This window comes from Mauremys reevesii, linkage group 19 (genome assembly GCF_016161935.1).
Source record: "Mauremys reevesii isolate NIE-2019 linkage group 19, ASM1616193v1, whole genome shotgun sequence".
NCBI lineage: Eukaryota > Metazoa > Chordata > Testudines > Geoemydidae > Mauremys > Mauremys reevesii.
This window is the reverse complement of record NC_052641.1, coordinates 26227427-26245037: the sequence shown is the minus strand read 5'-3', so window position 1 is coordinate 26245037 and position 17611 is coordinate 26227427. Positions and strand designations below refer to the sequence as shown.

General features: G+C 42.7%; 1 protein-coding gene across 8 annotated transcripts in view; it reads right to left on the bottom strand.

Annotated features, from left to right (window-relative positions):
- Positions 1–5238: 5238 nt before the first annotated feature.
- Positions 5239–17611, bottom strand: part of GARNL3 (GTPase activating Rap/RanGAP domain like 3) — a 153868-nt gene continuing 141495 nt past the window's right edge. For 5 of the 8 annotated variants that reach the window (XM_039506413.1, XM_039506411.1, XM_039506412.1 and 2 more), the window contains 3 exons: positions 15177–15386; positions 14723–14834; positions 10483–13027 (listed from right to left, as the gene is read on the bottom strand). In XM_039506413.1, the coding sequence (XP_039362347.1) occupies positions 12871–13027; positions 14723–14834; positions 15177–15386 (479 nt within the window). In that variant the 3' untranslated portion in view covers positions 10483–12870. Of the gene's footprint in view, positions 6738–10482; positions 14454–14722; positions 14835–15176; positions 15387–17611 lie in introns of those variants that run through there. The other 3 variants (XM_039506416.1, XM_039506410.1, XM_039506414.1) reach the window with 3 other exon arrangements.

Sequence of the window (17611 nt, the reverse complement as noted above, 5' to 3'; positions counted from 1 at the left end):
TATCTCCTATTTCACTACTTTTCAAAAGAAGGACATAAGGGTCTCCTGTCACTCTGGGAAAGCACAAAGAAAATATTTCATTGTAGTGTCTAGATTACACAATTAGATTTTAAGAAACAACCAATTTATCTAATCAGAGATGCATATAAGTTAGACTCTCCAGCGGAGTTACTTAGTTATGCAAACAGTCTTATAAAAGCCTGAGCTAAAGAGCCAGATAGCAATGACACTGAAGAGGCTTCCCTCATTGGTGGGACAGAGAAGTAGCACTAGTGACACTTTTTTGCACTAGAGGTGGGATGGATGGATGACTGTGGTATGAACTAAAAAATACTTCACCATCTCGATTAAGTATTAGCCCTATTTTATAAATGGGAAAACTAGAAGCACAGAAAGGTTACTGGACTTGTTCACTGTCACACAGTGAATCTGTGTTCAAGCTAGGAATAGACCTCAGCCCTCCATGTCCTGTGCTCAAACAATGCCATCGCTACCAATTTTCTGCTAGATAAAAAAAGTTGCAGTGGTCTCAGGCACTAGCTTGTGCCTGTATCTTAATCACACCATGGAGAGTGGGGGCAGAGGGGACCTAATGGCATAGAAGAGAATTAAGTATCTTTCTTTGCTTGAATGAGGTCATCAGGCACAAGGCTACTGTGTCAGCTCTATAGTGCCAGAGCTTCCCACTTAACTGCTGCACAGAAATGCCTTCAAAGATCAGGTGCATTGCACCTGTCAGCCTCCACATCAAACAGACTCATTTAATTTCACCCTTTCCCTTTAAACATACAGTCCCTGTCTGAGCAGAAATCTAGTTTGCCTTCTGAAACCATCAAAGCACTGAAGGCACAGAATGGTCATCTACTTAAGTTGCAAACAAATGTTGCATATACAGGCCCTTACTATACATGGGCAGAGAGAAATTTAAGACTGGGGGGTGTGGGGGATAACTGTGGCTGAATATTGAGTAGGGGACAGGCCCTATTGCTGATCCAGGCAGATAAACTGGCCACATCTCTTTAACTAGAAATAAAAGCACGTTTCCCTTTGCTATGACAATACAAATAATCCTATAACGGTCTCACCAGCATGTCAAGTCTGTCTGTAGCTATCTACACATTTCACCTTTATAGGCCTTTTTGCAGCGCTTCACTCAAAAGTTACTTTTTAGTTTAGGACTAAACAAAGACTGTGAATGGCTTGCCAATTACAGAACCAGTTTCTCCTCCCTTGGTTTTCACATCTCAGCTGCTGGAACAGGGCCCCATCCTCCCTGATTGATCTAACCTCGTTATCTCTAGCTTGCTTCTTGCTTGCTTATATATACACACCTGCCCCTGGAAATTTCCACTGCTTGCATCCGAAGAAGTGGGTATTCACCCACGAAAGCTCATGCCGCAAAACGTCTGTTAGTCTATAAGGTGCCACAGGATTCTTTGCTGCTTCAAAAGTTACTATTTCTATTACATTAGCTATTTAGGGCACCAGTGGCACTGTACAAACTGAGGTAGGCATAGTCCCTTCCCCACAGTTCAGGATTCCACCTCAAGGAAGCATTCAGGTTGTTACATAGTGTTAAACACACATCGCAGCATTATTCTCAAGTCAGTCTGACTAATATATAAAATGTATGCATCAATTTTCTATTTCAAGCACTTTTCCTATTTTTAAGTATCAGAGGGGTAGCCGTGTTAGTCTGGATCTGTAAAAGCAACAAAGAATCCTGTGGCACCTTATAGACTAACAGACGTTTTGCAGCATGAGCTTTCGTGGGTGAATACCCACTTCTTCCTATTTTTAAAAACCCATATTGACCCAGCACAATAAATCCATCTTAAACACACAGCCTTTGGAGACCTTCCAACCCAACCTGCATTTAAGAGCTCAAATGCGTCTCAATGAGCAATGTTCCTTTACCCGCACCTGGAAAAGCCTGGGCAAACAGGCACATATTTTCAGTGAATAACTTAATTAAAAGGTAAAGAGTCCAGGTCTCCTTTCATTATCAGTGTAACTACTGACTTCAAGGGCATTAGACTGGTACAAATCAGGAGTAACAGAGGAGGGTGAGGCTGTAGGCTTGCTAAATCATTTCTTAAAACGAGAAAATGCTAGCTGAGTGAGAGCTGTACAGATGTAGCAGGATGCTATGAATGTTCAGTGTGTGACTAAAGTAAAAAATCAGTGAGTCAGAGACTTGACAGGGAAGTAAGACTGGATTGGAAATTCTTTAGCAGTACTGCCAATTGCTGGGTGAGCCAGAAAGTTGGTTTCTGCTAGCAATAAAAGGGGAAAACATCCATATCACAAAGGGATCAAATCTGTCAGCAAACCCTACAACTGCAGCTTTCCGTAAAGAACTGTACATTAGCAGAGTCAGTAAAATGTGCAAAACCAAGCAAATGTACCAAATATAGTATTTGTGGCCACAAGCTAGAAATGAAAACAGAAGCATGATACAAACAGAAAGGAGCAACTCTGTAAACAATGTGACAGGAGAAATTGAAACGGAACTTGACTGTAGTGCAAAATATGAATGCGTTTACGCAGACTATCTGAAATAACAAGACTTAGACACACACACACACACACACACACAAAAAAGTGGGGGTCCATGAGTCTGGGAATGAGGGGTGCCAAAGCAGAAACATCTCCCTGTGCAGAACCTTGCCACTGAATAGGTGAGGGAGAACAAAGAAGATTACTTTAGACACCCTTCAGTGCAGGAAGGGCTTCTGTTCAAGCCTTGCTGATACATGTCTTCTCCTCTGAAGTGACTAATAACATCTCTTAAGGAAAAAAAAATCCCAAAACACTTAAACAGGGACCCAGAGTTGCCCCTTATGAGAATAGCACCACTCCTTTCAGACTACAGAAGAATGACCAACATAAGTCAGAACTGGGAGAAACTACCAGCTTTGAAAAGGAAAGAAAAGCACTGTCCTGTGATTCATTAGTAAATACCAAAAGAAACAATAGGCTCATGTCAAATTTCATAAATATTTATTACAGCTCAATGAACAAAAAAGTACCTGCTGCTCCTTCACAACAATGGGCTGTTGCACTTAAAACAGCTTTAGTTATTATAGTAATGGTTCCCTTTCTTTACAGGCTACATTCAAAACATGGTACATATACATTACTTGCAATTAAAAACAGTGGCAATACAATAGATTTTAAGACACTTGGTGGTAGTTAATTTTTAGATCACAAAGGTTCAGCAACAGTCTAACAGTACATAATCATTGAGGTACATAACCCACTGCTAACATTCAAGCACTTCAACAAAAAAAAAAATCAGGGTTGACACAAACTGCTTTGTACACACCTTAGAATCCTAACATCTTCCATTCAACTAGATAAATACTTAAACAAGAGGCAGTAAATAAATGTGCAAAAATATTCCTGTTTTCTTTTTTCCTCAAGGTTCATAGTATTGGCATGAATTCACATTTACACAGATAAACAAAGGCTGTCGTTGGTCAGTTGAACGTCACTAGCAGGACTAGGGCAAAGCAGACATGCGTTATACAGGCTGGCGCAGGTGCAGTGCTGTAGTCACAATACTAAAAATACATTTAGTAACCTGGCTGCTAATAAAGACATTTGCTGCAGACGCAAACACCAGAATTTCCTGTATCTTAGAAATGAAATCTAAATTTCTCAAGGTCGAAGTTATTCCATCACAAAAAATCCATAAGAGCTCATTCACCAACACCAGAAGGGCAGTGAGAAAAGATTTCTTTAGCTAAAGTGGCAAACACTGGGTGTATTAACTACCACACCAATTCACAGCAATATTCATTTTCAATTTCTTGTTCATTCTCACAGATAGAAAGCTACAAACATGATGTAAGAGCACACTGAAAGGGGAAAGGAATAACCTTTCAATATAATTATAAATGTATGTGCCAACACATGGTTTTTAATTTCCTGTCTTATAAGGAGGAGTCTAAACCTGGCTGTTGATGGACAGTGTTAATAAACTTGAGTGTGTTTTCCAAAATGTATTCCAGCCAAATGCTTAGGCATATGATTGTGCCCAGTATGGCATGAGGCAGACTAGTGAGCCACAAGCTATCAAAAGATCGTGTTGCTCTTTAGAAGCATTTTGCTTCATGCTACTGAAAAGGAATAATTTGCAAGGCAGTGCAAGTCTTTAGAATGGCCAAGCATACCTGACTGGACTTGAGAGGGCTTTAAAGAACCAAGGTGGGTGAGGTAGTAACTTCAAGTTGGTCCAGTCAAAGATATTACCTCAGCAACCCTGTGTCTCTACTATCCTGGGACCAATGGTGCTACAATTTAAGAGGGCATTACAATTACCCAAAAGGCAGACTACAGGCTGACATAAATCCAGAGAACATGCACTTGGAACAGCAAGGTGGGCAAATCCTGCCCTTGAGGGGTCGTAACGCCACGTGTACCACACCCTGCTTAAGGCAGAGCTCTCTGAAAAAAGCTGACATCAGACTGGCCAAGTCAGTATGAAGCAATGAAATGAGCTACAAGCATGGTTGAGGGCTCTTTTTGTTCAGAATATCACCAGGTTTAGTCATCAGTCATAGTAGAAGGCTGTTGCCATCCAAATTTTACGTTCTCAGTCATTTTAACTTTACAAATTACATCCATGCTGGGTACAACTATAGTAAAATATGTATCTATGCTGTGCCAGGAGTCCTAGACCATTGTGGTATCAGAGGTAAATTGACCAATCAATGCCTTTATAGCTAATTTTGCATGCAACAATTTCACTGGTTCACCAGACAATCTCTACGCAAAAGAATAAACGGACACAAATCTGACATCAGGAATCATAACATTAAAAAACCAGTAGGAGAACACTTCATCCTCTCTGGCCATTCAGTAACAAATTTAAAGGTGGCAATTTTGCAACAGAAAACCTTCAAAAACAGACACCAAGGAGAAACTGCTGAACTTGAATTGATATGCAAACTAGATACAATCAACTTAGGTTTAAATAGAGACCAGGAATGGATGAGCCATTACACACATTGAATCTATTTCCCCATGTTAAGTATCCTCACAACTTCTTGTCAAACTGTCTTAAATGGGCTATCTTGATTATCACTACAAAAGTTTTTTTCTCCTGCTGACAACAGTTCATCTTAATTAATTAGCCTTTTAGAGGCGGTTGGGCAACTCCCACCTTTTCATGTTCTCTGTGTATATATCCTCACTCTATGTTCCATTCTATGCATCCAATGAAGTGGGCTGTAGCCCACGAAAGCTTATGCTCAAATAAATGTGTTAGTCTCTAAGGTGCCACAAGTACTCCTGTTCTTTTTGCGGATACAGACTAACACGGCTGCTACTCTGAAAACTGGTTGTATGAGGGAGCCTGCATAGATGGAGGATTACTTGGCCCAACTGCCATGATCATGTGATAACATGGGCTTTCGGCTAGTTATTCATGCACACAACCACAGAAAGCCTTATCTCCCAACACACACTAGTCTTTGTAGAAGTACGGAGCTTCCAAGTTGTGAGAAGCAAAACTTCAAGTCCCTCACCCCACATGGAGCGACAAAGGTTGACCGTAGCTGTACTGCATTCTACTTAGATTCTTGCATTATTTCCAGCATGCTGGTATTTGCCCCTCCACTTCCAAAGTTTAAAAACAAATGTGGGTCTTCATTCCCCACAGTTTTTTTGTTTGTTTTTGCTTTGTTTTATATTGATTTAAAGACAATGTGAGTTGCCATGAAAGAACGCTACAGGACAGAAGTGAGCTTTCATTTGGCTTCCAAAGTGGTAAAGTGTCACCATTCTAAAGTTCCTGCAGGCACTACTCCTGAAGGAATTCTGCAGCAAAAAATTAAAAATTCTGTGCATAATGTTTTAAAATTCTTCAAAATAACACTATATAATCACATCACTTTCAATTATTTTGGTAATTTATTCCAAAATACCTGTCAGTGGGTATGTCTGTAACAATACAGATACACACAAAAAATCCCCCAGGAGTACAGAGTTAAAGAAACCCCTACGACAACACAGTTCCTGCTTCTCTGCCCCTCTCACTCCAAAGCCCAGGAGGGGGGGCCAGACACTCACACTTCCTGCCCCTCAAAGACCAACTATAGCCTGGGGCCCCCCAGCCCAGACAGTCAAACCCCTTCCTCCCCAGAGCCCAGCTGCCCCCACATCCCAGACACTCACACCTCCTACCCCCTCAGAGGCCAGCTGTGGGGCCCTCCCCCCACCTAGACACTGACAGATCCTACCCTCCTAGAGACCAGGGCTCCAGAGGGAAAAACAGCCTGATTCTGGGTCCCGGACTTGCACAGAGTTTCCTGTGAACCCCCAACCTCCTCCTTTCAGGACATGCTGTGAACTGCAGCTGCTGGGAGCCCTCCAGTTTTCTCCCCTCATCTCCCAGCCTTGTCTTCTATTTGTGAGCTGGGCTCTATGGGGTCTAGTGGCCCCTTATGGTGGCCAATATCTCTGCTGCCCATTTCTGTGGGGGGAAAAGGAAATTCTGTATGCCCAACATTAATTTCTGCAAAATTCTGCATTGTGTAGTGGTGCAGAATTCCCCCAGGAGCAAGGCACAAATTCTTCGGCCAGCCATGGGAAAGGCCTGCCTCATCACGCAGGAGCTTGCTCCATGAGGTGGGTACAGTTCCATTGTTCCTGAGGAGCAGAGTTGACAAGGGTAGTCAAGGTCCCTTAAGTAGCTGTCCTTAAATATGACTCAACATTCTATAAGAAGCCTGTGGAGAAAGTGGAATGCAGTGATGATTTGCTCTCAGTAACCCAGGCTGCTGAGGTAAGACACAGCTGTATTCTGACCAAATATATTTTTTTAAAACAAGTGAAGTAGTAATGACTATGTGTATGAGCAAGGCTAACTATCAGCCAGGATGTGCTGCAGTCCCATTGCTAGTCCCAGGGGGCAAAGTAAGTTTCTTGCAGATACTCAGGGGAGAGTTCAGCATCAACGAGGAGCCTGGAAGAGCCCTTCAGCTGTGATCTGTCTTGATCATTTGAGAGACAAGGTGGGGGGAGGTAATATCTTTTATTGGACCAACTTTTGTTGGTAAGTGAGACAAGCTTTTGAGCTACACAGAGCCCTTCTTCAGGGCATGCCTCCACTGTGGAGACAGTGCTTTGGTTTTTCAGTTGTTCCCCTCTACCTACCAGCATAATCCCTGTCTTGCTAGGGTGTAATTTTCTCATTCATGTGCTGGTCTTGGCCAGGCACTGGGACAGCTGGGTATCAGGTTGTGACAGGCAGGAGGAGTTGGCTTAATTGTATAGTGCTAAAATTTGCACTCAGAACATCTTGCAAATTCTCAGCAGTTGCATATAAATACAAAAAAGGCAAAGGGAGAAAACTTCATAAGTGAGGGTCCAGGTGGCACAAGTGCAGTTGCCCATCAGTACATCCCTCAAAGAAGCCATTTTAGTTTCTCTGGAGCCCCTGACATCTCTCTCAGGCAGCAGAGTATCCTATGTGTATGGACATTTGCCATTTATCCATGAGGGGCAAGAGATCATCCATGAGCATCTCCAATGCTATTTCTATTTCAAATACTGGCCTGCACCCTGATTGGGAAGGATCTAAGGGTACGTCCATACTACCCGCCCGGGTCGGCGGGTAGCGATCGACTTCTCGGAGTTCGATATATCGCCTCCGAACGCGCTCCCGTCGACTCCGGAACTCCACCACCGCGAACGGCGGTGGCGGAGTCGACGGGGGAGCCGCGGACTTCGATCCCGCGCCGTGAGGACGGGTAAGTACTTCAAACTAAGGTACTTTGAGTTCAGCTACGCTATTCACGTAACTGAACTTGCATACCTTAGTTCGAACCCCCCCGCCTAGTGTAGACCAGGCCTAGGATACTGACTGTGGACAGCCAACTATTTGACATTATAACTACTGTATTTTACACTATGACCTCCTCTCTGACTCTTCTCTCCCCCATATTCCTCTGTGTGCTCTCTTGCGCACACACTCTCTCTCTCTCCTGGATATGTGGATACATACTCTGTGCCCCATACAGCCTATCTCATCCCACCAGAGCCTCTTTCGGCTCCCCTTGGCTATTCTGATGTTCTCCCTACATTTGCCAAGACACATTGATTAATCACTGAATCACTGAAACAAGAGATACTTGTTAGGGCACTCAGTCCATATTTCCTGGGCAAATGCAGGTCATTTTCCTGTGATCTGGTGCTATCAGAATTATACAATTCATAGATATTTAAGGGCAGAAAAGACTATTATGACTTCCTGCATAACACAAGCCATATAATTTCACCCAATGATTCCTGCATCAAACTCAGTAACTTCTGATTAAGCTAGAGCATATCTTTTAGAAATATGTCCAATCTTGATTTAAAGCCACCAAGTGATGGAGAAGCCACCACATCCCTCAGTAGGTTGTCTGATCAGTTAATTACCATAACTATTAAAAATCTGCACCTTGTTGCCAGTATGACTTTGTCTTCTTCAATATCCAACTTCTGTCTATGCTCCTCTCAGCCCTTCTTATCTTGCTTGGTGATATTATCTGGGAGCCACCTGATGCTGCCATTACAGATAGACTCCAGAGTTCTATAAATGTGTTAGATATAGCTTGGAAAATGTGTTGTTGCTACTGTGATAAGGCTCACAGAAAAGGGCTGTTTTCCTGAGTATCTGACTAGAATAATTTCTTACAGTCCCACTGCTACAGAGGTAACCATAAACATGTGTCTCTGAGCTTTCCTGTATATCATATACTCAGCTCCTGCAAGTTCTCTCATTTCTCCATTCCTGAGGCCTTTCCTGCACTGATTATTAGGGCTGTCAATTAATCGCCGTTAATGCACATGATTGACTAAAAAATTAATCATGATTAATCTCAGTTTTAATTGCACTGTTAAACAATAGAATGCCAACTGAAATTTATTACATATTTTGCATGTTTTTCTACCTTTTAATATATATTGTATTGTATTGTAATTGAAATCAAAGCGTATATTATTTTTTATTACAAATATTTGCACTGTAAAAATCAAACAAAATAAATAGTATTTTTCAATTCACCTCATGCAAGCACTATAGTGCAATCTCTGTCGTGAAAGTGCAACTTACAAATGTAGATTTTTTGTTACATAACTGCACTCAAAAACAAAATAATGTAAAACTTCAGAGCCTACAAGTTCACTCAGTCCTACTTCTTGTTCAATCAATCACTAAGACAAACAAGTTTGTTTACATTTACAGTAGATACTGATGCCCTCTTCTTATTTACAATGTCATCAGAAAGTGAGAACAGGCACTTGCACGGCACTTTTGTAAATAGCATTGCAAGGTATTTACATGCCAGATACGCTAAGCATTCGTATTCCCCTTCATGCTTTGGCCACCATTCTAGAGGACATGCTTCCATGCTGATGACTCTCATTTAAAAAATTATGCATTCATTAAATTTGTGACTGAACTCCAAGGGGGAGAATTGTATGTCCCTTGCTCGGTTTTACTCACATTCTGCCATATATTTCATGTTAGAGCAGTCTCGGACGATGACCCAGCACGTGTTCATTTTAAGAACACTTTCACCATGGATTTGACAAAACACAAAGAAGGTACCAATGTGAGATTTCTAAAGATAGCTACAGCACTCGACCTGAGGTTTAAGAATCTGAAGTGCCTTCCAAAATCTGAGTGAGACAAGGTGTGGCGCTTGCTTTCAGAAGTCTTAAAAGAGCAACACACTGATGTGGAAACTACAGAACCCAAACGATCAAAAAAGAAAATCAACCTTCTGCTGGTGGCATCTGACTCAGATAATGAAAATGAACATGCATCAATCCACACTGCTTTGGATTGTTATCGAGCAGAACCCGCCATCAGCATGGATGCAGGTCCCCTGGAATGGTGGCTGAAGCATGAAGGGACATATGAATCTTTAGTGCATCTGGCATGTAAATATCTTGCGATGCCAGCTATAACAGTGCCATGCGAACGCCTGTTCTCACTTTCAGGTGACATTGTAAATAAGAAACGGGCAGCATTATCTCCTGCAAATGTAAACAAACTTGTTTGTCTGAGCGATTGGCTGAACAAGAAGTAGGACTGAGTGGACTTACAGGTTCTAACATGTTACATGTTTTATTTTTGAATCCAGTTTTTTGGTACATAATTCTACATTTGTAAGTTCACCTTTCATGATAAAGAGACTGCACTAGATTACTTGTATTAGGTGATTTTAAAATACTCTCTTTTGTTTTTTTACAGTGCAAATATTTGTAATAAAAAATAAATATAAATTGAGCACTGTACACTTTGTATTCTGTGTTGTAACTGACATCAATATATTTGAAAATGTAGAAAAAAATCCAAAAATATTTAAATAAATGGTACTCTATTATTGTTTAACCGTGCAATTAATTACGTGATTAATTTTTTTTAGTCGCATGATTAATTTTTTTAATCACTTGACAGCTCTACTGATTATGCAGCTCTTCGCTAAGTCCCTTCAATATGCCCTTTTAGCTCCCTCAGCAGCATCAGGCTCTAGCCTATGCTAATTTTTATATAATGAGTTGTGTGGACTCTGCTAGAATATCAGAAGAAGAGAACAGTTCCATGAGCTATTTCAATTTACAATTTGATATTTTGACAAACCAAACCAAAATTTCCAGTTAAAATTTTATTTTAACTAAAGCCTGAGTTTGCAACACGAGTATAGGCTGCAAAATAACCCATGAGCATATGCACGTACAACTAACACTAACTAAATAGCACGTACAACATAATGGAACAAGGCTGAGGATACAGAAAGGGAAAGAAAATATTATTGTTTCTTTCAGGATGAGATGTTAATGCAATTAGTGCTCCTAAAGCGGGTGCAATGAGCCCCCATACATATTCACTTGCATGCTAACATGGTCTGTCCTGAATATAGTTGTATAAAGAAATACTGCCTTTCACACACACAACAGGCCCCAGACTCCATCAAAAGTAAGTGCCACTCTTGGCATCTTTCAGCTTAATTTTTCAACCTTAACTGCACTGGTAAATGGTATATGGTGTATAAGCTCTTTCCAGCGATTGTGGAGTGCTTTTTCACAAGAGTTGAAATCTCTGGCAAACAATTTCATGCTTGCTTTTCTTATATGCTTTTTCTTAGAATTACAACACAGATTTACTGGTTTAAAAATACAGTAATACTAATCACTGGTTAAAATACTTTATTCTATTGAAAGAATGATTGCAGCTGAAAATATTGCTTCTTTCCTTGATCAGCTGTTACAGCTGAGAATAAGAAATGATCCTTTAAATGAAGTTAATTAATATTTTCTTGGTGGAGAAATTAGCAGCTACCTATACTAGTAAAAGGTTGGTAATAGAGTACTAGGCAGAAAACTGGATTATATTCAGATACACTCATTTAAAAGACACAAGTTTTCAGCTGTTCACGCTAAGAAGGAAACAAACTATGACACCAGCACGCCATCCCTAAAATAATGAAGATGCTGAACTATTTCTAATTATGGAACAAGAAATATCTTGTAAACAGAACTAACATCTTGAAGTAAAAAAGGAGGAAAACTTCATTTTCATGAAAAGGCAAAACATTTTGATTTTTGTTGCAAACTGATTTTTTGGAATACAGAAAATGCAGGAAAGGTCTCAAGAATCATTTTGTAGGTGAAATCTGTCCTTCATACATCAAAAGGTCTTTTGTTACTATTTCACCACAAAAGCCTAGCTGTTCAGTGAAATTTCAGCCTGGATTCACTCAGCAAAATGTAGCTATTTGGAGCAGTCTAAAATGTTATAATTTAAACAGCTAACGCACAAGCAAATAGCAACAAATACAGATGCCTGCATGTTAACAGGAGGTTCATCTGCAAGTCAAAACATTGATAGAAAATGGAACGCAAAATCAGATGCTGGATCCTACATACTGTGTTTTCAAGAAGTCTGCAGGTATATAACAGAGATAATATTCCAGTTGCTTTGTTAGCCTGATGCATCTCTTTCTTCCTTTATCTTTGATTTTCAATTTTTAGATGAATAATTTGAAAGTTCATATTTTTCTACAAAATTCTCTGCATTCTGGAATTTTTACTCCAAATCTTGTTTTCGGGTCCGTCTCAGAAAAAATATACATGGAAAGATGAGAGCTAAGAAAGCATATTTGTATCTTATTCATAGATTCCAAGGCCTGAAGGGATCATTGTGATCATCTAGTCTGACCTCCTGTATAACACAGGCCATTTAACTTACACAAAATAATTCTCAGAGCAGAACTTTTAGAAAAACATTCACTTTATTCTCTGTAATTTACTCTCACTGTTAAAAATGTATGCTTTATCTTACCTGATCTTCATAGAATATCCTTAGTTCTTCAGTAAACATTATAACAGAACAGTACCACTTCAGGGACAGATGATCCTGGCTGAAAAGAACTTTGTCACAAGTTTGTTTTTATCTTTTAAAAAAATTAGAATAAATTAATTTTCTTTATAAAGATCATCTTTCTACATGACACACTGTGCTATGGAACAATTTGTAATATCAGTGGCTGCAAATAACACAGCTAAGTGTTACTCTCATTCACGTACTCCAAACATAAGTTCAGAGAGAATAAAAATGAATCCTTTCATTTACTTAAAATTATCATCCTAAAACTACCATTGATATCTACCACCTTGCTATAGTACAAACCACTGGTTCTTTAACTGAGAAAGGTAAACAAAGAGGGCAAAAAAGCTTCACCCAGTTTGGTTCTGTAGAGAATATTCACCAACTCTATTTCCAGCCATATGCTTTCACTAAAAGCAGTGTTGTGACATTACTATAAGGCCTTCAGAGTCATAAGAAAAATAAGGGACTCAAGATTGTCTTCACTTCAAGTCAATGATGTCTTCATCAAATGAAGTAGTGAGATGAAATGGACTGCTAGATGGTGGGCTCTCCTCCCGGTTTGCTGCAGTATCAGGATCTGAACTAGTGGAAAGGTGACGCCCTTCAGAACTGCTTTCAAAAGAGCTTGAAATTATTCTGCAGGTAGGAAGGCAAAATCTCTGTGAAAACACTTAGATCAAAGCAAGAAGCAAATGAACAGTTATCGCTGGGTGCAACCAGGTTAGTCTGAGGACAGATCTATGACCTTGGAATAGTTTGACCCCTTCCCTTTTAACTCTGATTTTTCAGAGTATTCTCTCATATTCCCACCAATCTGGACAATAGAAAATGCACACAAATATCACGTTTACAGACAATCAAATATCCCCAGCAGTTAATGTTCACGGATGGCATCTCAAACAAATATTTTATATTGTCATTTCTAGTCAAAATATTTAAATCAATTTACTTTTATTCTCTGTAATTTAAAATTGTGTTAATGAAAAAAATCACCAGTCAGTCATTGTCTGGGCCAAATCCTGCCTTTGCTCTTCTCAAGTGTAGATTCTATAGTGCGCTGAGTATTGCAGGGAGTGGGAGGGCTGAGGGGGAGGCAGTTTAGAGAAATTCTATATACGCAGCAGGACTGTGGAAAAGAGGGAACAGGGTTTCTTCTCCACTTTGGTGGGGTCCCACGCTTCTTCCTAGCGGTGGGTCAGGATAGCGTCTCCTCTCTCAGAATCCACCCCCCTCAGTTTATGATGGGTGGGGAAATTCTGTCTCCAAGGGGCCTTCCCATTTCTGGGCCTACTAGGCCCTCACTGCTTCACTGGGGCTTCTGGCCTGCTAGGTGGACATCGAGTGAGAGGAAAGGGGGGGAAGGGGAGAGAAAAGGCCTGGTCCCACCCTCTACTCTGGGCCCCAACAAGTAGCAGCCTCACGCTGACAGTTTCCACGAAATCTGCTAGCTTCCCTGGGTTACTTCCCCACACCCCTTGGCTTATTGTCCCCACTTTGCTTGGGCAGGGTTCCTCCCGACTGTCTTGCTGGGGTAGGGAGAGCCCCTAGTCTCTGGTAATCCTTCTGGGCATGGCAGCACCACACCAAATGCACGGCTCAGTCTCTCTCCTCTGGCAGGGTCCTTTTTTCAGGTCTTTGGCCCTGGAAAAGGGTCCTTAGCTCCTGCTTAGGGTAGGGTTTCTCCCCAATCTCTATATCTGTGGGATTTTCCCCAGGCCCTTGTTAGCTTCCACACCACTCAGCTCGCCTTCACTCTCACACCTATCACCCCGACTGGCAGTGGGGGAAGGCTTTTAACCCATTCTGGCAGGTTTTTAATTGACTCCAGGTGTCCTAATTAACCTGGAGTAACCCCTGCTCAGTTACCAGGGGAAGAGGGACCTGCTTATCCTGAGGCTAATACCTTCCTTCCTGCACTCTCCTGTAGCTGTCTGGCCTGACCCTGTCACACCAATGAATCCATAATCTGCAAATCTGTTTGCCAAAATCCTTTTGAGGGAGGCCCAAACATGGTAGTTATCTTATCAAGGCACATTTTGTTCATAAGTCCATGATTTGGTTCCTAGGTATACAGGCAGATATAATTCAAAAAGGCTATAAACACCTAGAAACCAGAGATTATATGAAAATATTGACAATCCTTAGCCAAAATTATTACTGGTCCCAGTTCTGACACTACCGGGGCAGTGTTATGGAAAAATGTTTTAAACAGTTTATAGTTTAAAATTATCATTAGTGTTACAGTACAACCCAGCAGCCTCACTCAGGGTCAGGACCCAAGGATTTTACCCTCTAATTAAGTGTGATTCTTTTTTAAATCCTCCTCTTTACCTGTCACTGCTTGTTGACCTTATTGCTGCCTGCTTGTGGTCTGATGGTTTTCGAGGAACCTTCTTTTGCTTCTGTGCTACTTCTGATTTGGGAACTTTCTCATCCAAGAGGCCTCAATAAAGGAATAAAAGACTTAGTTTTCAGAAAAGAGATTAAACATTCATGGGTCTGTTATAGATACAATACCCTTCATTGGCTTCAGACACTGGCTATGGTATGACTGGGTTAGAGTACAGACCTACTGTGTGCATTAGCTAATCGGACACCGATTACCAAAGTATGTTATGTTTTCTTTAAAGCATGTAGCCTTTTCACAAAGAGGCTGTTTTTTTCACCAGCTGACATTTTATTTTTGTAATATTTTCTGCTATATGTCACTCCAGAAATCTAAATGGGTGATAGAGACTCCAGGTAGTATAATTGGGAATTGATTGTATCAATCGAGAGTCTTTACCCAGCAGTTCTTTGCGTGTCCTGCTTGCAATTTCTTTAATTTCCATACGAGACAAAGATAATGAGTGACTGACAGGAGCTGAGGCAATAACACTGGAAGTTGAGGTGGTGATGGCCTTGGGGACTAATGGTGACTTCAGAGGTCGTTCAATGCTCCTCCCAACCAGGTTACTGAGAGGAATTTTGTATAAGTTTTTATACTGAACTTCACCTGAAACACAGAAAAAACAACCAGAAAGAGATTTTCATATTTTCACAGTAATAATAATTTGACACATTACTTTTTATCACTTGAGTGGTCGCAACATGTTCAGCTGGTCATAACATAGACATGGCCATTTACCTGCAGCGCTTACCATCTAAATAAGCAACTGGGCAGTAACTTCACAGGGACATGTGTACCTCTTTGTAGCCCTGCTTTCTTTGGTAGCATTGCTTAAACTTCTCTGAAACTGTGCTATAAGTTCTTCTTCGAGTGATGGTCCCTATGTGAATTCCAATCACGGATGGGCATGCGTGCCATGCGCCGGAGCTGTTCATATTAGTATTTGTTGATTCACATGTGCATCCACCACATGGTGCGTCCGAGACTTTAAGAAGCTGTGCGGGTCGACAACACTCCAGTTCCCTCTTACTGCTGCATGGCCATAGTCAGAACGCTCATTTCTCTATCTTCATTGCTATTCTTTCAAAAATTACAGTCTCTGATGGTATACTGTATATAGTTAGTTATAGAGTAGTTGTCCGTCCTCATTTTCCCTTACCTTGTAGTTATTAGTTTAGTTAGGAATTAGCTGTAGGAATTCCCAGAACACCGAAGGTGCCTATACTGTCTGGGTGAAGCTCACGTAGCTACATACTTTTCCATCTGCTGCTCCTTCCTGCCTAAAACTCAGGAAGCTTGTGAGCTTCATCTCCGCAAATTCCTAATGGAGGGGGCTATGTACCCACGCCCTCCATAGGAACCAGCACTGACGGACCATCGTTCTGCCTGGCAGTCAGCTCTGCTCCAGGCCCATCCCACCCAGCACCAGTGGCACCTCCACATCCTTCCAAGCACCATGCTCATAAGCAGCACTCGCATGGACACAAGGGCAGATCCCCGATGGAGACTGCTCCAAAGGGCAGCTTTTCCTCCCTGAGCTGTGCCAGGTCAGGTGAAAAGTTGAGTTCAGAAGAGGAGGCCCTCCAGTTAAGAAGTCCCGCTTGGAGAATATGTCTTGGCACCCTGTTCCCGCGATGACAACTTCAACCAGGTGGCACTTCAGCCTTCACCACTGTCACCGTCCACTCTGCCAGGATTGTTGGGGGTCTCCCACCCAGCCCTGCACACACTAGGATGCCTGTCCCCATTAACACCCACGGCTGAACTGCTGCTCCTGTTTGTGGGCTCTCCAATGCACTGCTCCGATGGCTCTACCTCTGCTGGAACGATCTTTGGGCTTGGACTGGTCCTCCGAGGTGGACCCGCCTTTCTCTCCTGCCCGCTCATACAGCCCGGATACTAGAGGACCACCCTATCCTTCACCTTATGGGCACTTCGTGGATCCGTGGTTCACCTATCCAAGGGAACCATCGGTTCCAAGCGACCCATACGCCTGGCTCTATTGGGCAGCTTGGGACCCATACCAATGGTGGATGCAGGGGCGGCTCTAGGCACCAGCAAAACAAGCTGGTGCCTAGGGCGGCAAAATCTAGGGGGCGGCAAAAGGCTGGGGCCCCAGCTCATCCTGCCGCTGCGAGCCGAGGAGCGGCCCGTCCCCTGCCGCCGGGGGGGGGGCGGCAGGCTGGGCCGGCGGACCTGCCGCAGTCATGCGTGCGGGAGGTCCACCGGAGCCCCGGGACGACTGGACCTGCCGCAGGCATGACTGCGGAGGGGGCGCTCGTCCCGCGGCTCGGCTGGACCTCCCGCAGGCATGACTGCGGCAGCTCAAGCGGAGCCACCGGACACGCGAACTGTCCGCAGCCGCGGGAGGTCCAGCCGAGCCACGCGGGACCAGCGGTCCCTCTGCAGTCATGCCCGCGGGAGGTCCGCTGCTCCCGCGGCTCCGGGGCGCCTCCCGCGCATGACTGCTTGGGGCGGCCAAAAAGGTAGAGCCGCCCCTGGGTGGATGCATCACCAACGTTCTCTGTCGACTACTGCAACCTATGACCCTCCTGCGGATGCTCCCATTCCACTGAACGTGCCTGCACCAATGGCGCCTCTGGAACCGCTGGCACCAGGGTCAACACCAGTGCCTCCTCCACCCTGGATGATGCTCTCATACCCTCCCCACCTGCTCTCCTACAGATGACCATGCCTAATATCAAGCTCTCTTGCGATGCATGGCCAATGATCACAATCTTCCCATACAGGACATCCAGGACCCTCAGGATCAATTCTGGGATATCCTTCAGCCTCCAGGCTCCACTCACAATGCCCTGCCCATCCCTAAT